Source organism: Homalodisca vitripennis, chromosome 7 (genome assembly GCF_021130785.1).
Source record: "Homalodisca vitripennis isolate AUS2020 chromosome 7, UT_GWSS_2.1, whole genome shotgun sequence".
NCBI classification, from domain to species: domain Eukaryota; kingdom Metazoa; phylum Arthropoda; class Insecta; order Hemiptera; family Cicadellidae; genus Homalodisca; species Homalodisca vitripennis.
In genome coordinates, this window is record NC_060213.1 from 27,606,613 (window position 1) to 27,627,831 (window position 21,219).

Consider the following 21,219-nt stretch of genomic DNA (forward strand, 5'->3'; position numbering starts at 1 on the left):
GATCAGACAACGGCTATATTTGGACGTACTATAAATCAGTTTCAAGTTTGATACTTAGAAAATTCATGGATGGTTTTAATCTGTTTTATCAGTTCAGTAATAATGCAAATACTTAATGTGATATAGCATATCTAGACAGATTAATTTTAAAAGTGTTGTTAAAAACTAAGAAGTTTCTATTCAAGAATATTTAAGTAAAAACCATTTCTAAGAATTACACTGGTATATTATATCATCATTAACCCTAGAAGTGTGGAACCAGCATATTTTATGTCGGTTGTAATTTATGTGTGTTGTGCGGAACCAGCATATTGTATGTCGGTTCAGTTTTTCGTTAAAAATAATTATTTATCTTCAAACAATCACCATGTTTTTGGTATCATTGAAATTGTGAGATTCCACTCTACAATTTTCATACAAACTTTTTTTTTCTAACTTCAATATTACGGTCGTGGTGAAATGTTTTCTGAAGAAGTCATCATTTGAGTTGAATTTCGCGGGTGGCCGGGTCAAAGAAATACGTCATTTTCAACCAATCATAGCAAGTTACTTATTGCCTACAAACAGTGCTGCCATATGTCAATAGACGCGGAATGAAATATTCTTTCTTCCAGTGCAAACAGAAAGTCATTAGAACGAATAGTTGAGTTACTATGAATATTCTAAAAAGGGACAATTCTAAAGTTGTAAACCAGCATATTTTATGCTGGTTAGTATAATAACATTCACACAGTTATTTATTGTCAATAAAGAAAATAAAAAAATCAGTGTAAAGTGAAAGAAACGATCTACCGGTACAACCTTTCAGCGGTAAATTTAGTTCAGTAGGTTTCCGGCAGTGCGAAACAAAAGAGATGACTCACGGCGTCGCATCGAGACCAACCCAACCCATCCCTGTCGGTCATTGTCTTGTAACTTGTTGCACCACAGTACATTACGCTTGTGTTCGTTCCATCGCGCTTTGCTATAAAGTGTAAGTGTATAGTGATTTAGTGAAGTGATTACCTGTGAAGTGTTTCTGAATAAATATATAAGGTTTTTATGCTTTTGTTGGAATAACTATTGATCTGTTATATATTTTATTGTCAGTCACATGTTTCTTTGGATTTCACAACATACCACATGTTCTATTTGATATATTATTATTTAGAGTTATTTATAAACATCATTCCTAATATTTATTATAATGAGTATTACATACCTAAATTGTAAATACTTAGGTGTCAGTAGCATTTTTATACATTTTCAAAAGTTGAGACCTAAGTTAGGCTTGAACATGAAATTATTTACAAGTTACAAATTATTCAGAAATAATTTTCCCAAACATTAGAATACAAGTATTAGAGATAGGCCTACATATAATTTGATAATAATTCATAATCAGGTCATAGTGGCCTATCATTTATAAACATTTTTTTCAATTTTAGAGCCAAATTTGTTTACTTTTATTAGAAGTAGTGCGACATCAATCGAATTATGATTTAGTGCTACTTCTAATAAATTACTTTGTACACAACAGATCAATAGCTAGGCCTACAATGGCAGAGAATATAGCGGACCACAGTAGCGAGCTCGACAGGCTCCTGCTAGACTCGGAGGATGAAGAAGATGACCAGCCCATGCCAGGTCCTTCATCTACAAGAGATGATTTTGTGCTGCAGCCTGTGGATGAAGAGGCTGCCATGGATGAACTTACTGACTTCAGTTCTGGGTCAAGTGATGACTATGTGCCTGAGAGTGACGAGGAGGACGATGATGATTATTACATGTCTCCGAGAAAGCGTCGTCGACGTCATCGTCCAGCCAAGGGACCTGTTGGTCCTTCTGCTGCTGCTGCCGCTGATCCGCCCCCACCTGATGCTAGTGGACCTGCGCCTCTCGCCCCCCCTACCCCTGCTGCTGGACCTGTGCCTCTCGCCCCCCCTGCCATTGCTGCTGGACCTGTGCCTCTCACCCCCCCCTGCCACTGCTGCTGGACCTGTGCCTCTCGCCCCCCCTGCCACTGCTGCTGGACCTGTGCCTCTCACCCCCCCTGCCACTGCTGCTGGACCTGTGCCTCTCACCCCCCCTGCCACTGCTGCTGGACCTGTGCCTCTCGCCCCCCCCTGCCCCTGCTACTGGACCTGTGCCTCTCGTCCTCCCTGCCTCATTATGGATACGAGCATACCCAGATGAACCACCCAAGAACATCAAGGCTAGGTTCAAAGTAAGGAATGTTGGTCCCCGTGAGATCGGTAACAGCAGGACTCCCCTTGATTTTTTTTTTCTGTTTATGACCAACACCATCTGGGAAATGATGGTGAATGCGACTAACAGGTATGCACAACAGAATCTTCAAACCATGGAAAGAACAGGGAATCTTGGCCCAAGATCCCGATTGCGAACATGGGTTGATGTGACTGTTGTGGAGATGAAGAAATTCTTGGCGATACTGCTGAATATGGGTCTCATGAGGGCTAAGGTACTGAAACTATACTGGTCTTCTCTTCCAAATCACTCAAATTCGTTTTATAAAACTACAATGGGCTTAGATCGATTTCAAGCCATCATGTCACAATTTCAGGTGTCTTCTCGAGATGCTTTGCCCAGGGACCATCCAGATTTTGATCCGTGGGTAAAGGTACGAGACTTCATTGATAATATGAATGATGCCTTCAAACGCTACTTTGTACCAAGCCAGGAGGTTTGTATAGATGAAAGCATGGTCGGTATGAAAAACCGATGTGTCTTCATCCAATATATGCCCAATAAGCGCCACTCCAGGTTTGGTATTAAGAAGTTCGAGTTGTGTGACAGTGCCTCAGGTTACGTTTTGCACAGTGCATTATACTCAGGCACCGACTTCCTTGCTGGAGGGCAGGACCCTTTTACGCAGAAAGTTGTTGCAGAGTTGATGCAGTGTTGTGGTTTGCTCAACAAAAGACACCACCTCTTTACTGACAACTACTATACCAAAATTCTATTGGTACTATACCTCTTGCTCAGTATCTATTGGACAATAAAACTTACTTGACTGGCACGATCAATAAAACCAGCCGTTTATTGAGTCATGGCATTCTAGCTGCAGATGTACGTGTAGGCGAGCCTTTGTATTTTAGAAGAGGACATGTCCTTCTTGTAAAATATAAAGAACGTAAAAGCAGGAAGCCTGTGCACCTGATAAGCACTGCATATGTAGCAAAAAATACAGTAGTTGTCAGTAGGAGTGGTGAACGCAAGATCAAGCCGGATATGATCTGTCAATATAATCAATACATGGGCGGTGTTGATGCTAAGGACAAGAACATATACCACTTGACTTGTTCCAGACAAACCACCAAGTACTGGAAACAGATCGTGTATAATTTCATTGACATGGCGCTGTTCGATGCTTACCACTTGTATAAGCTGTGCAGTTCAAAACCGGAAAGCAAGCTCACGTTCATAAATGAAATTATACTCGGGCTGGCAAATAATTCCCCTGTACTTGATGTTCCTGCGGTAATCCCCTACATCCCTTTTGGAGAAGCATTTGAGGGCCACGGCATCCAAAGCTTGAGTGACAATGGCAGCTTGAGGAGGTGTGGTGTGTGTAAAAAACGATCTGTGTTCTGGTGCCCCGGGTGTAACATTGGCGTACACAAAAAGTGCCTCCCCCTTCTCCAACACTACCCACGTGGCAGGCAACGAGGACAGAAAACTCTTCCAGGAGCTCAGCACTGAGTAAGAAAAATTTTTGTTCATATTTTGTGTAAACTACCATTAAATTTTATGTACATTGTATTGAGACACATTATTTTACGTTCCTAAGCTCCTATTTTATTTCACCACGAGCTTATTTTTTTACCGATTTTCATAATTTAGGTCTCTAATTTTTCAGGTTGAAATACTCTACTGCATAAATGCATATAAAATGACAAAAACATTATAAAACAATGTTATTTTGAACTATAATATCTATTGTTTATATTTTGTCAAAAATTTTACAATGCAAGGTTTTACAATATTTGACGCACAACATTTATTTTTTACTCAATTTCAAAAATTATTGAGTGTATTTCTTTCAAACATTATGGGCTAACATAATATAACATGTAAAAAAATTAAAAAAAATTTTTTATATTTTATTTTTACATTGCAAACCAGATTATTTTTTATGAGTAAATTCTTCAACGTGCGACTGTTAGCAAAAAATGTCATAACTCAGTTCCTTCTCAAACTATTTGAACATATCTTATATTTTATTTTAGCCAAATAAACATACTTACTAAGAGTATATTCAAAAATTACATAAACATAAAGTATAAGTGAAAATTTTTAGCTTGTTTCTGAATTTTGTTACAAAATATTTTCATTTTTCAAAAGATTTTTTTTTTGTCAGCTTATAATAAAATAACAGTTTACTTTTTTGTTGTTTACTTTTAGTGTTTTCAAATAGCACGTATAATTTACAATAGAAAACTATTTTTTATATAAATATATAGTCACATTTGGAGGTAAAAAAAATGAAAAGCCCAAACCCTTGTACATTTTTGTACATTTTCGCTTTTGTAAAAAAAAAATGGCAAAATTACAATTTTGGTTGCATAGAAATTTTTAATATATTTTCTAATTTGCTATAAAATTCTCTACATTTTATACATTTAACATTTTGACCTTACTGTAATATTTCAATACCTTACAGAGGTCCAAACTTGAAATTTTCATATAAAACTTTTTGCGATTTCTCATTATTTTCATGAAAATATATACTAAACCAAAGAATATCAAAACATTTATTCCTATTTCAAATAGTACAACTCCTGAGAAGAAAAACGATATATAACAATATATGTTTTCTTTAAATTAAGTATTTTTTACGAATTTTTTAAAAAACCCTTGCAACACGTCAAAAATGGACTGACGTTTTATCTTTGGTAACATGGACACACTTCTAGGGTTAAAATAAAATATGTAATTATAATATGTTTGCAACCTAGTGGTTTTGATTTAGTCGGTTTTTACTCTCATGTATTTTTTTTTCCTGGACCATAGATATAGATAAAAAAATAGATAAGTGAAAACAAAAACTTATTTCTATATCATTAGAGAAGAATAAATTAAAACAATGTAAAGTGTTAAATAAATTTCTTCTTTTTTATAAATTTGTAAATAAAGAATAATAAAACATTGGAAAAAAGACACTTTAAAAATGTATCAATTAGTTTTAACAAATTTAAAACATGAGGTAATCATTAGTTGCCAATTGTCATGTAGTTGGAAAAAAGTCAGTTTTTTGAAGTACGAAGAACTATACTTGGATTACAAAATGAACAATTTGAAATTTAGAAAAACTGAAAAGGGATAGGTGGTTATTGTAACATTTTTGTATTGTATGTATCTAAATACTTATACAGCCGCATGTGTAACTGACTGACTGACATATAGATACAAATTCTAACATAGTTCTAGAAGTGCTGGAAACTTGAAATTTGGCACGCAGGTACCTTTCACAATATGACCCGGAGGAAAAGTCTGAAAAACCGGACTTTTTTACTTTTAAACCCCTCAAAAAAATTCCTCAAAAATCGCGCATTCTTCACCCCTGCAGGCATTTCTTGTAAGCCTGATAGCGGGTGAACCGTTGGAGCTAGCTTCGATCTGACGAAAAAATCGTTAGTCAGGAATGAAGTGAACTACAAGAAAGGTCCTGTGACTTTTTGACCTATCTCGTGTGGTTAAGCCACAAAAACACGGAAATGTTTGACATTCCAGAGATTTTTTCGCTTAAAATAAAGTTTCGAGCCCGATAGTGGCCGAACGGTAGGTCGTAGCTCAAATCTGATTGACCCATCAAATTAGCAAATTACGTTATCTACAGAAAAGGTCTAGTGACTTTTTTCCCTATCTCCATTGGTTTGGCCGAAAAAAAACGTGATTATGTGCAATTTTTTTGTAAATTTTACGTGAATATTTTGATTATGGGGTCGATAGCGGCGTAACCATTGGTCGGAGGTCAAAATAAAACAAAGATTAGATTTAGGAAATAATGTGATCTACAAAAAAGGTTTAAGTAATTTTTTACTCTATTTTCATTAGTTTGACCGCAAAACGCGATTAAGTTAAAATATTTTGACATTTTCGCCTAAAAATTTACATTCCGGGCTTGATAGCGTCTAAACGGTTGGTCGTAGCTCAAAACAAATTTTTAACAGGATTTATGAAATTGCGTGATCTACAAAAAATGTTCAGTAACATTTTGCCCTATCCTCAACGGTTTGGCCGCATAACGCGTTTTAAAGTATTGATTTTTATGTTTTACGTGATATTTTTAAAGTGCCCAGTGCAGTATTTTGTCCTATACTCTGTACTGCCTAAATTATAGGTCGTAGCTTAAATCTGATGGCATAATCGAAAGAGAAAATTAAATTTTCGACAAGAAAGGTCCAGTCACTTTTTGTCGTATCTCTAACGGTTAAGTCAAAAAAGGGCCTTAGAGTCAAAACTTTGGTAAAAACTGGAAAATTCAAAAAAGTATGTCTAATACTATTCAGAATTCCGCTTATCCCCGAACTTGGCCAACACCGGAAAGGGGGCATTGGGTGTGTCATTAACCTCCAATAACATTAACCCACCCCCCCGGAAGTATCTGGTATGACTAGATAACCTCCTGAGTAAATTAAACCCCCTGATATCTTAACCCCTGGTAACATTAAAACCCCCTCCATGGAATTTCCTGGCATGACCTCATGTCCAAATTTTAAACAATCACCAAATCTCTTAACCCCTTTGGGAAGTTCTTGGTATGACCAGATAATCCCCTGATGTCATAATCCCCGGTAACGTTAACCCCCCCCCCCCTGGGAATTTCCTAGCGTGACCTCTATCCGAATTTTACCAATCACCAAATCTCTTGCCTCCCCATGGTAAGTTCCTGGTATGACCAGATAACCCTCTGACGTCTTATCCCCCGTTAACGTTAACCCCCCCCTGGGAATTACCTGGCATGACATCATGTCCGAATTTTACCTATCACCAAATCAATCTTTCCCAGAATTTAAGGCACTTACCTTGGGGGCCTGGGGGCGTAGCCCCCAGCGAGCCGAAGGCGAGTTGACATCTCTAATTGAACATCAATTATATTTTTACTTTGATATTAGTGGTGGTGTATATAAAGTACAAAATTTGCATTTACGAAATGCGTATTAACACTAACAGCTATAAACTTTTAGCATCCTTTGTTTAAAGTTTGTTTTTGATGTTAAAGGGATTGTGAAGGTAATACAAAGACATTGACAACCCTAAAAACCCCTGTTACATTCACAGACTTTAGCACTTTGCAACATTTTATAAGTGTTAAAGCAACTGACTCTTACATTGCAAGAAACTTAAAATAAATATTCACATTATGGATGTACCGGTAAACAGATGATTGTAGGATCCATAAACAGTTTCAAAACACTATTTACCAAGAAATATTTACACAATTTTATTTGAAATTTATTTACACTTTTTCTATTTACAAATGTGCTACTTACAATTTCACTCCTGTGAGATTGCAAACTGTCAGTCATTGTAACTACTATACACAATAGCTAAGCACGTAACAACTAACACTACTAATATTTACAACCACAAAATAAAATAATGAAGAAGAATCCAGCATACAATAGTACGATTACATTAAAGCATAAAGAATTAACAACAAAAGATCGAGTCAGCTGATAATGTCACATGACAATTATTACGAAATAAAAATGCATAGACCTCCAAAATAAAAATGATATTCATGTTAATTATCTACAAATATACCAGGGAATAAAAAAACATAAAACTTTAATTATTTGACATCGTATTTATTTAAGAAAACGACGAATATCAAGGAGACTATATATTGCAGCCTGGCGCTTTTCGCGTATGTCACTGGTGGCAATATTTTGCCGCCTGGCCCGGAAAGGGTTAAGCATATATTTCAAATTCTGTTTGGACTGAAATTTCTAAAACCGTATAAATTGCAACATGCATTTTGAATGATGTGTCATTAACTATTTTTAAAATTTATGGTACCTTCACTCTCCTAGACGTTATCGGATCTCATAAGAGACATAATGTCAAAGTAATAAATTCTATATAAAATGACTGTTTTTAAGGGAAACCACTCATTTTCAACAAATTATCACTAATCAACCACTGTAGAAAATCCACTTGTGACACTTTGCAATCCTTATAAATTTGAATTACAAAAAAAGTTACAGTATGAACTGTAAAAAATGTTAGTACTTATTGCACAGAAATATATCTGCTACTCTAATATTTTGTAGGTTTTTATTCAAATTTGTGATTCGAGTTCCATAATTTATTTATGATTTTCATTGATTGTACAAGAAGATTCACCAAGAAGAGACCTGCCTTGAACTGTGTTTTTATCTAAAAGGTCTAAGTCTTATTACTAGCAGTCGCTCTTTACAAATCTGTTTGATTGTACGGATATTATTACTAAATATTTAACTATCTTTTTTATTTAACATTTGCCTGTGTGGTTTTGATGTTACAGGAACCTGACACAGATGAGTGGTCTGCTGGACTCGCCACACCTGGATGTGAGGATGGCGGCGGGCGAAGTGATTGCACTGATGATGGAGCGAGGCCGCCAGTACGACGACGACTACGAGTGGGAGGCTGGGGAACAGCTGATCGACAAGTTGCGCCAGCTGGCCACTGATTCACACAAGTACCGTGCAAAGAAGGATCGCAAGACTCAGCGCAGCAGTTTCCGTGACATCCTCAGATACGTGGAGGTTAGTCTACTACGTTATCTCCCCTCCCTTTCCTACTTATCGTAGGGTTATCCATTGCATACGGCCAGTGCAAATTTAATAACTATAGAATTTAACCCTTCGCACGCCACTAATAATAATCATTCACTTTCCTATGATGCTAAGACAAGTAAAAAACATTTGTTTCTTTCAGTTTAAAGCTTATTTTTATTATAACTAAATTATAAAAGGTAAAAGCAAAAAAAAAAACTATAAAACCGAGAATTTTACTTAAAACTAGCGTATTTATTGATAAAAATAAAAAAGAACTATTTACAAAACTGTGTATTTCAAATAAATTTCAGTTACATTTTACTATAAAACAAGATAAAATATTTCAAACTAAATCACAAGACTACCACACGATGATGAATAATAACGAGGTATGTAGTAGACGCTCGTGACAACAGAGAAAGCGGTAATACAAGTCACAGATATGTTTGATTATGGCTCTGTAGGAGACGCAGAACTGATGAGCATGTGGTTGGAGTTAGACCAAGGGCACTTGCCTCCCCCTGCCGCAGAGTGAAGGTCGTTTGTAATACTTCCTTGGCAACCACGATAAGCACAGAGCGTGCACCAGGAATTTTGAAGGCCTTTAGTGAACAAAAAATCTCTCCAAGAGACATAATCCATATTATCGGATATAACTGTATTTGGCGTTTTGGTCAAAGTCTGCCACTCTAATATATTTGTCTATGGCGTGGGAAGGGTTAAAGTATTACAAGTGAGGACAATTAATCTGCACACACGCTGGAAATTCTGGAATTATTCACTGATGTATCCCCACAGTTATGAAAACATTCATATTCATCAAATACAACATTTTCTTTGTATATACAGTAAACTTCCGTTGATCCAAAACGGTCAGGGCTTGAGGCATGCCGAATTATCAGATATGCTGGATCATTGGATATATATCAAGGAAATATTGTAGGCATAATAAGTAAACAAAAAGTTCAAGTATAACCTTCATATAGTCCTCGTTATATGTGGAGATATGAACTATTTTTTTTATGACTATTTACAATGTGTAGTCTACGTATCACAACAATTGGGTAGGACAAAATCAAGGTCGAGGGCGCATTCATCCCGGTTCACACAGTCCCGTACTGTACTGCCAATGCCAGGCTTTCTAGACACTGCTTGCCTATCTCAGAAAGCAATAATGAAACTTCAGTCCTTTAGAGTTGTCCTTCCATCACAAGCCTGTGCTGAGTACATTAACTGTGAAATTGACTTACCATTATTAGACTCAATTGAATTGATATGAAAGTACTACTGGTTACACAGGCTGATGGCCATGGTCAGTCACATGAATCGAGTCTAATCGATATCACCCAGTCAGCCGAATATGACGCCTAGTCTCTTCTCCATGTCTATCTAAACGTTGTGCCCACCACAAACGGAATAAAACATCGTTGCATATTAAATGATTTATGTTTTGCGTTATTCAGGAAAATGTTTTTTTTTTTTCAAAAGGTATGCTGGATTATCAAGTGTGCCGAACTACAGGATGTCGGGTTAATGGAATTTTACTGTAGTTCATTATCAACAATGGATGATTTTAAAAGATAACAGAATTATGAACATTATTGTTATGTGTTTCGAACACTAGAAACTGATATCTGTTCTCTTCTGTAGTTGTAAAATTCTACATTCCTTGGGAGTCTTGGCATTCCATACAATTACAGCATCCGCACTTCAGTGTTAAAAACGTGCGCCATTATCGAGTCAAGGCAGCAAGCTTTTAGAACTGTGTCACCCGATATGAAAGAACATTTCTGTGCATTTTTTTTTTTGTTAACAGAATGAACAATATGGCTATTTTTGGGTTGTTTTAGAGGATTTTAAGTGCTTGAAAATGTGATGATAATGTTTATTTGTTCTGTTAGCAACTTGTGTTTTGTTTTAGGATGATTGCCCTCCAAACATCCAAGTCAGGTTTGGTCTGGAGACTCTGGCGCTCGACTCTTGGTGCAGAAAAAAGCAATACGATGCATTCTGTCAGGTTAGCCTCATATCTTTGTCACATTTTCTTGCAAATAAAAATTTACTTTAAGTAAAATGTGTGTGTGTGCGCAAATGCTTATGACTTTTATTTGGCCAAAATATTGTACTGTGTGAGTGTGTGTGTGCAAGTATTGAACCAATCAAATGGCAATAAAAAAAATACCTGTTACATTGAGCGTTTCTCAGTACATTACAACTGGTTTGCAGAACATCTCACCAGCTGCAGGAATACTCACCAATATTGCAAGAACAAGGGGTTGTGTTGTGCATGAAAGGTATGTGCATGGATTTGGTTAAAGCATGCATAGATCCTGCACAACATGAATTCGTTAATTTCATTTTACTTTTTTAGACACTGTAAATTGCTTAGCCCTTTAACCACCGCTTTAGATGTATAGTTCAACACTACTTTTATAAATAACCACCATGCTCGAGATGGTGGAGTATGGTGCAGTACTACTTTAGTGCACAAGAGAACAATGCCTGAGTTTTCTTGTTTTCAAGTTATTATCTTTTGCTATCATTACGACAACTAGTGTATTGTGAAGGAAACAGGATTTTTCCGGACATATGCCATCGTTCAGTGAAACAAGAAATCAGTAACACTATGTTTCGAGATCTGCAATCTGATCTCTTCTTCAGGTAAAGAACTAACCTAATACATAGTTACAAACTAGGTTAAAATAAACAAATCTTACCAAAGCGTTGTGGCACGCCTAAGTCAGGAATCACAACCACCATGTTGTTTGTCAACTTCACTAACTCTATAAACATGCACTTAATAAAAAACTATACACAACACTAATCATTAAAACTGAACTACGGAATACAGGTCACAGCACGTCTTCATTCGTCTACTAACCACCAATTCGTCAAACGACTGGTCGACAGTCGTAGGTGGTTAGTAGACGAATGAAGACGTGTTGTGACCTGTATTCCGTAGTTCAGTTTTAATGATTAGTGTTGTGTATAGTTTTTTTATTAAATGCATGTTTATAGAGTTAGTGAAGTTGACAAACAACATGGTGGTTGTGATTCCTGACTTAGGCGTGCCACAACGCTTTGGTAAGATTTGTTTATTTTAACCTAGTTTGTAATTATGTATTAGGTTAGTTCTTTACCTGAAGAAGAGATCAGATTGCAGATCTTCGAAACATAGTGTTACTGATTTCTTGTTTCACTGAACAATGGCAAATGTCCGGAAAAATCCTGTTTCCTTCACAATCCTTCCATCGTCAAAAATAACCTGCAAACAAAGAATAGTGTATTGTGTTATTTATATTGTTATTCAAGGCCCTGTTAGGTCGAAAACTAGTATTGGTGCTGCAATCTTGAGGATATATTATCTAGTCAAACTACTAGGATGTCATGTGCATCCTTGTATGCGATTATGTTAATGATTGAGTAAATAGAGAAATTATTGAATTATGTATTGATATTTTCAATCTATGTAATTGATATTCAAAATATTTATAAATCACGTGATAATTCTTTGATCTGTAAATAAATTTTAAATAACCTATTTATAGTTTGTCAATTTAAATTAATAATATGGCGAAAACAAAACAAAAAACTTGATGCTGGAAAATGTCAGCACAAAACTATTCTCGGCATAAACATTTGCTAACCAAATTTCACAATGGTTAAATGGTTACAACTTTTTTAATAAGTAATCTAACCTAATTTCACAGCGGTTAAAGGATTAACAATTTTTCAAACAAGTAATCTAACTTGTCTCATTTTTTATTTATTTTGGTTTAGATTGATTAGCGCTGAGAGCCAAGAGTTGTTCCTAGTTTATGGGAAAATCAGCAGTCTGACCTTGAAAAATACTCTATGTAAGGTCCACTGGCTTAAAAAAGAACACATACAAAGTAATAATACTTTACACATATTTAGAAATGTTAGATTACACTGCAATCTTTCTTAATGAGTAGAGAATATTCTAGTTGTCTGTTCACTTTGGGTTGTAGAGTCAATGTGGGAAGCAGGGCTGCTAATTATATTTTTACAATCACTGTATGTTGATAATGTGTTGAATAAAAGAGTATCCTAACACAATTAAATAGGCTAAGTAACAAAATCATAACAAACAAACAAATACGAACAAACCAGCTGAACTAAGTGACTTGCACATTTGGATCAGTTACAATAATTTAACCCTTACAGTGCTGAAGAAAATTAACCTGGGTTATTAGCATACATTTATGGAATTTAAAACTATTGTTTTTGCCAAAGTTATTGTGTTTCTTTGAAGAAGAAATAACAAACAAACAAATATATTTTTAGAAAGCTCTACCTGTACTGGCGGCCATGCTTTATACGTAGACATGACATGTAAATCCCCAGCACTAAAAGGGTTAAATGAGATGTTCGATGTTTCCCTTGTTGTATTTATTAATTATCAATTGACTATTAAAAATTGTTGTTTCCCAGTTTCATATTAGAACAGTGACATGTACTTTTCAGCATACATATGCACTAGACACTAACAACTTTGTCAATACATTGTAATGGGGAATGACAATCAAAATATTCTTGATCCTTGAAAGTAAGAGGAAAGGTTGGAGTGTGAGGTAGGTAGTATTGAGCAAAGTGTATCCAATATTAAACATAATTAACCCTTTTAGCGCCATCAATTGTTATTCAAAAAGTGCTGTACCATTCTTTTCCTAAATATTGAGTTTTTTTGGAAAATTGTATCTTTTATTTTTTTATCATATCATCTTCCAATTTCATTATGTTGTAAAGTATAAATGCGGTATGTAAAATATGTGTCAGAAGTATAATCATTCTTTTAATTAAAAAAAAACCTAAAAAAGTTCTGACGTTTAACCCAAATATCGTACATTTCAGATTACATTACCCCATAATAATTATTTCAGATCTTTTTCCAGTATTTTTACAATAAAGAGCATACAAATCTATACAATCATCATGATCTATTAATACTTATATTGTCAAAAGTGCTTATGAGAGCAAGAAAGCAAAAATGCTACGTTTTGTTGTCTGGTAACATTAAAAATTGTAAAATATGTTTTCAATGAAGTTGCTTTCCAAGTTGTTTTGCCACTGTACTCCAAGATATACAGAATGTGATTGAACAATTTATTACAATATAAATAGTAAATATTGAAACTTAAATTTCATTGTAGGTATAAAAAAAACCACTGAAGAAAGAGTTGAAGGCCTAACTCAATCAACAAACTTTTATCACTTGCTTGGATAAATTGGTTGTCACTCATTGTATATATTGGAGTAAAAACAAAATATACCATAAATGTAAGAACGAATTATTTATTATATGATGTATTGTAATAAACAAAATACTCGGCAGAACACAATGGCTGCCAGTGTAATTATAACAAACATCACAAAAGTACCATTGCCCCAATTGTATCAGGCAAGAAAAGAAAGAATAACACCAGACTAAAACATTTAAATCCTAACCGTATTAGCCAGCATGCTGAAAAATAAATAGGACTACAACAAATTTGCTTTGTTGATGTCAATGACTTTTCGCACTAGAATGACTTACTCACAGCAATACTTGGCACTAAAAGGGTTAAGATGTCCTGCTTCTTTTCTATAAATAAATTTGTAGTGTAGTTAATAAAAAAGTTAGTACAGCCTAATCGTAATTGTTGAATTGTGTTGGGATTTGTTGTATTGTAATTTTGATACATATTTCACAATCTTAAAATTTCAGCGTGCTTATTTCTTTCCTACTTACGTTCTATAGAATGTTACTTAAAATTTCAGCTTTCACAATCTGTAATAACACCTAATGTAAATAATGCCATGTATTTTTTAGCTTTTTAACACATTATTTTTGTACGCATGCTTGTATGCCAAATCTATTGCTTGTCATTTTTGTTAGTGTTTAGTTGTCCTTGTGTTTCATGTACTCTGTACTTAATATAGTTTCTTTTTTTAATTTAGTTAAATTAACGTGCTAGTGGACTATGCAGCCTACTGTAGTTATAGTTCTACAAACCAACACAGGTAAGTACAAAAATGCAAATATACATCTCCCATTTTTGTAAATTATTTTTTTAAATTTTCAGAAAGTAAAATATGTAACAAGCACAGTAAATTAATTATGGATTAGATTTTGTCGATAGTTGCAAAAGAATAATTGTGGAACTATAAAAACGCTGAGAAAAACCATGTATTACTGAGGTTTTAAATTAGATTATGACGTTTGTCTGACAATTATCTGACCTCATGTCGCAGGTTGATTGTTATATGACTGACCATCTCAGAACGGATATGAAGGCATCTGATTCATATATTATTGTACTGATATACTATATACTGATTCTTGCGTCGCATTGCTCTATGATTTGAGAGTAATCAGTTTACATGAAGTTTTGTCAGAATCTTGGCTATTCTGACTCAGATACAACCTCTATGATACACAACATGGCCGCATTTCAGTGCAGAATGATCTATGATTTTACAGGCATGTGTTATGGCCAGAAATTCTGCAATCATTGAACGTGTCTTGTAGCAATCATTGAAAAGGGTTGAATAACTGTATGGTAATTGAAAGAAGTTTTGCATTTTAAAATCTGCGGTTTATAAAATTTTACGATTAGAAATTAAACCTTGATTCTGCAAAAAAATTCTGTTTTTGACAGATGATTGAATGGCTTGCCGCCACCTTTAAATCGCACACAATGGCCTGGACTCCCTGAAACAAAATTAAATCTTCACCTGTGAAGAGCAACACCCAAAAAAAGAAAGGCTAAATCAGAGCAATATTCAGTTTAAAAAAAAATGTATTGGGATAACTTTTGTTACGAATAAATTCCACAAGTCAGTCAACAAGTAATATTATCTCGTCCTAAGGCGGTTACAAATTGCTTTGCAAAGGAAACTGCCTGAACTTCAGGGGTTGTGATTGGATCCTCCGTTACGACAACACTCAAGCTCATTCATTAAATCTTATCCATTACTCTTTAATGAAATACAATATCAAACCGCTTAGATAGTCTCCTTACTGTCCTGACATAGATCCAAGTGATTTGTGGCTGTTTCCACATTTGAAAATTCATCTGAAAGAGTAAAGATTGGAGACAAATAGACAATGTTACGAAAGATTTGCTAACCATTTCCTAAAATAAGTTCAGGGAAAATTTCTGAAAGCAGGAGGAGGGAGACGAGTGGATTGTGGAGGGGAGTACTTTGAAGGGACAGAATCACGGTATGTTCTTGTCAAAGTCAAGGTCAGATATTGTCAGACAAACCTCGTATGTACTATTTTGTTTATCAATCCTTTACATTCATGAACATTTTGTTTGTTCAAATAAGTAATATTTTATAATGCTTCTCATTTTTATTGTTTTTTTAAGTTTCTTCTACTGAGTATTTGACCATTTGTTACAGTTATTAAAGAGTACATACATAGTTGATAAAATCACTGATATAATGAGTTTATGTTGTTTATTTAAAACTTGCAGCAGAAATCATAGAAAATAAATGGTACTGTATAACTCTGACCAAACTTTCTCTCAATTCTTGTCCTTTATTACAAAACTTTTGTGTAGTGGAACATGAATCAATCTCTTTAAGGTTATTGCTAGTTAAATGCAAGACCACGAACATTAATACTACATGTATTAAAGTAAGACTGTGCCAACAGCTCTATTTCTTTTCAGCCGTAAAATTGTACACCAGCTTTTACAACAACTCATGTCTTGCCAGATTCATGGCAGTATAGAGACACAGATACAGTCAGTAAAGTGAATAAAGGCAATTAAAAGCTTTTACTTATGATTTGAAGAGTAATTACTTCTGAATTATTGAAACGCAGCAAAGACAGTGAAGTGCGAGATTTTACATACTCTCCAGTTATTACTCGAGTATTTACTTGTAAAAGCAGTCCCAGCTGGAAGTATGAGTAAATAAATACTCACAAGTGCTCTCCCAGTATTTATTCTTAAAGGCCAAGTAAAAGCTTGTGAGGAATTGACTAAATTATTCACCCACAAGTGAACCGTTCACTTGACCCATTAGTACATTTTTCGAACACTTAGTTTTAATTCACTTGACTGATTGGCTTTGCTAGCCACTGTGTCTCATCAGCCTAAGGTAACATGGCAACATCACGGCTTTGCAGGTATTCCTGTCTTGGCTAACGTAAAGCAGTATTTATGTGCACTGCATGACTAAACTTTGCACCCATCACTCCTTAGTGTTTTGCTGCCTTGCATGTACGCATGTAAAGTGTCTTGTAATATTAAGTGAGTCTTCCTTATGATGTGCTAAATCTATGTTCAGTTTGTTCCTTTTCTTCGTTGTGGTTTCAGGATGTTACTAATTTTTCACCAGTAGATTCGTTTAAATAATAACAAGGTAAACACCACTTTTGATTTTTATGTCAGCTAGAGTTGCTGATGGATTTAAAACAGGTATAAGGTATGGTGGTGAAGACCATACTCCTATTTGGAATGCTCATAGATTAGATTATTCAATATGAATTAAATTTCTCATGTGTTAGTTGGAAAAAAAACGTGAGTTAACCCTGAAATTTAGGCTGTTTTTACAAACCTCACTATCTATAAAATTCTCATTTTTGAGGTACATCATATTTTATAGTTTAAGATAAGCTACATCATATGGTAGAGTTAGATTTAACCAAAACTAAAACACGACTGTGGTACAGCTATTAGAAATAACACACTTTTTCCAAAACTCAGTGTCTTTTTTATGTTTTCTCAATTCTCCTGTAGTAGGCTATGTTTTCTGTTATTTGAGTACAATATTTTTTGTTCCGTAGATTTGGAAACCAATTTTATTATGTAATTTGTTAGTTATAAATGCATTATGTCCACTATAACAATTTTATTTAGACATTGGAATCTCACAAAATTACATATTTTTTTTATATATCTAGTTTTAAAGGTTTTTAGGTGGTTAAGAATTCTTCCTAAAAAATTTGTTTTTAAACAGTTGTATTCCGTCAGTTAGGTAATGAGCTTTATTATCACTCTAGTGTAGTAAGTTATGATTATATAACATCTAATTCCGGTGATCTGTGTCAATGGCCTAAATGAAACGGAAAAGTATACATTAGTTTTAATCTGATATCAGAGTAAGTAAAATATCATGCCTAACACATTGTGTCAAATATTTATAACACTTAGTTGATTGCTGCAACTCAACTCTCCTTGTTGCTCAATTTTCATGCTGTATGTCCTCTGGCAGAACTTAAAAGTAAACTTTATTTAAACAGCTTGTAGGTTGTTTTAAGTCACTTGATATAACGGCTTAAGTTTACATGGACTTGCTTTATGCTAAAATAGAACAGATAGCCACTGGGAAATATACACACACTTGCTCCTGTTGATATTGCAAAGGCCCAAGCCAGATTGGGTAACCTCTCCGCAAAAGTGAACTACGAGGGCTATTCCAGAATTAAGCACTGGTAGTAGTGGGGGGTATTTCTCTCTCTCACACACAGGCATGCGTAGGTCAGTCAGCATCTAGTGGTTGCAGTTAGAAGGTTGTAAGAGCACTTGTTCATTTTCTATAGATTTGCAAAATGTATGTAGCAGTTCATGCCGTGAAATATGAAGTTCGTTCTGTAATTAGGAGTTTTATAGCAAAACAATATTCGGTGGCAAGTATTCAAAGGGAACTTTAAACTGTTTATGAGCCAAACTTTATGGGAGAAGGGAATGGGTTCGTTTGTTAGAAGTGTATGAACAAACAGGATTTTGCACGACCCTCACTCTTCTCGGCTAATAACAGGCCTTCTGCGAGAATTTAAATGAGGCATTTTCAACAATCCACCCTACAGACTTGGTTCTAAGTGATTATCATCTCTTAATGCACATTAAAAAGTGACTTGGCTCAGCGTTTCAATGACAACGATGATCTCAAAAATGCTTTCACTGGGCTGGCTAAATACGTAAGCAGCAAGAATTGTTGGAAGAAGGCATTTATAAGTTGGATTGAAGATAATATAGCAAGTGTTTCGATCTAGTAATATTCATAATTAAAAGTGATTAAATCTTAATAGTAATTATGTATGAACATAGAGGAAATATGTAGTTTTAAAATGTATATAATAAAATATGTTTATCTGATTGGGTGACTGTTTCTAACCAAAAGGCGGTTACTTTTGGAATAGCTCTCGAATTTACTTGACATTGTAACAAAAATATTATTATAGTTCATGACATATCATTGTTTGGTTTTATAATAAACTTTATTAATAAAGTAAAGAGATCCTATTTAATAATTTAAATGCTACTGTTATCATAAGAGACTAATCTTATGTACTCATGCGAAGTTTAACAGTAAATCTCAGGCCTAATAGCATTAAACAACAGTTTATCTGCCACAACCCAGGCTTGCACAATAGTGTCTCTTACTGTAAGAGTAGGCTAGCCAAGAGTTTTTTATTTTATTGACTAACCACTAATTAGGGTTAGAGTGTTCTATGTATTTGCACAATGCTGACAAGTGACATGTCGACAGGTATTGGGGTCTGGCATGAACCTGCATCTCACAGAGAACGACTTGTTGCGTGACGTGTTTGAACTGGGCGAAAAACTGGTTCCCCTCAACATGGCAGCTCACAAGCAGTCCAGGATCGAAAGAGTACGTACTGTCAATTTGTTTTAGTAAATACCCACGTGGAGTGTAAAACTTGAAAAGAATTACAACTATTGGTTATTATTTTGGTATTATTTTATTTTGTATGCTTATTTCTCATTTCACATTCATGAATTGTAATTGACAATATCATCTATTCCTACAGTCATCATTTAACCTGTGCTGACAGTCAGTGGCCTTGTAGAGTTTTTGATGAGCCAGTTGAATTCTATTGCGTCTTCATTTCTGCACTTCCTTCTTTCTTGTTTTTCTAGTAACCACGAAATATTAAAATTCTTTGTACAGTATTATGAAAATTGAAGACCATAGAAACAATTACTCCAAGTGTCAATAAACCATAATAATGTAACTGAATTACATTTACAATATCACTGTAACTTTCATTAGGTGGATGTGTTATTTATTCATTTCCAATTTGTTTTATTGTCCAATAAAAATATAACAGCTCACATGGAACACAACTGCAATTTAGATTGTGTGCTATTAAGAGCAAATTTGGATAATTTGAACATTTTTATATCAAATTTTTTTGTTATTTGAACATTGTTCCCAGTTTTTTTATATTTATATACAATAATAAATCTTTGCAATATGTTGGAATAAATAAAAAATTAATCATTCACGTGATTTCGAAAATAACATGCATAGTTCTTTCCAATATTATTGTCCACTAGGAGGCCTGACCTTTGTGCTTGCTTCCTTAACGTAATTGGTAAATAATAAAACATTTATCTTATTCCTAGTTGTGTTACTCTTTCATTTATTCGTGTCAGCTCCTGTAACGTTCCTTCTAGTCAGATATAATAATAGACATGCAAGACTTGTCGTTTTGTTTGACTCATGTCATTGGTATAGTATATGATGTAACCTTTAACACTTTAACTGCCGCTTCCTAATTTTGACAACTTTCTAACACTCCCGCCCATTTTTTTTCACAAATGCTCATGCATAAATATTTTCAAACCTAAAGTCTTGTTTTAAAACTTGAAAACATATTTTTTTAAGTAAACCAAAAAACCTCACCATGTACTAGTCTATAACATAAATATATTTCTCATTATAATTTGCTGTATTCAGCATTGTCATTACTGTCAATATAGCTACAGATATTTACAATTGAAATCCACTTACGTTTAAATATTTTTTTTAGTATGGAAAGTCTCGAAACATGGTTCTTAACACATGTCAATTTTGCACTCGCTACACTGATAGGAAGTGTCTCTTCTTGCAGTCTTGCTTGGTCGTTTTTTTTTAGTTATCAAAGAGCATAATACAAGTTTTTATTACTATTTTGATTATATTTGTTATTTGCATAAAAAGCAATGTCAAAATTTTACTTGCATCTCTAAGAAGTCCATCGGTAGTAATACCAGGATCATTATCTGTGTCATCTTGGAATAAATAATCACTTTCACTGTCACTTGTTGTAAATCTGAGTAATTCTTCTAGCACTTGATTGTCTTCAATACTGTCACGATTCATTGTATTTACTCACAAAACAATTGTTGTAAACTAAAGTAATAGCAAGTAAAACCATAACAATGTAGACGACGAATTAGCAGAACGACAACAAACTGGCAACGCGACGTGATGACGACTTCTTAAACAAACCACTTTTTCCATGACTGCCAACAACATTTTATTGATCATAATCCGTAGAGGAAGAAATAAAAACATGGAAATAGTAAATGACAATCAATGCCGAAGTCCAAATACGTTTAAATACATTTTTATTACTATAAAAGTTGGTGCTGTCAAAAGACGTTGTCAGTAGTGAAAGTGTTACAGTTATAATAGCCTAAAC

General features: G+C 34.4%; 1 protein-coding gene across 4 annotated transcripts in view; it reads left to right on the plus strand.

Annotated features, from left to right (window-relative positions):
- LOC124365757 (interferon-related developmental regulator 2) overlaps positions 1-21,219 on the plus strand; it is a 48,430-nt gene that overhangs the window by 26,979 nt on the left and 232 nt on the right. For all 4 annotated transcript variants that reach the window (XM_046821757.1, XM_046821756.1, XM_046821758.1 and 1 more), the window contains exons 6-8: positions 8,513-8,756; positions 10,690-10,785; positions 19,278-19,400. In XM_046821757.1, coding sequence (XP_046677713.1) covers positions 8,513-8,756; positions 10,690-10,785; positions 19,278-19,400 — 463 coding nt within the window. The remainder of the gene's footprint in view (positions 1-8,512; positions 8,757-10,689; positions 10,786-19,277; positions 19,401-21,219) is intronic.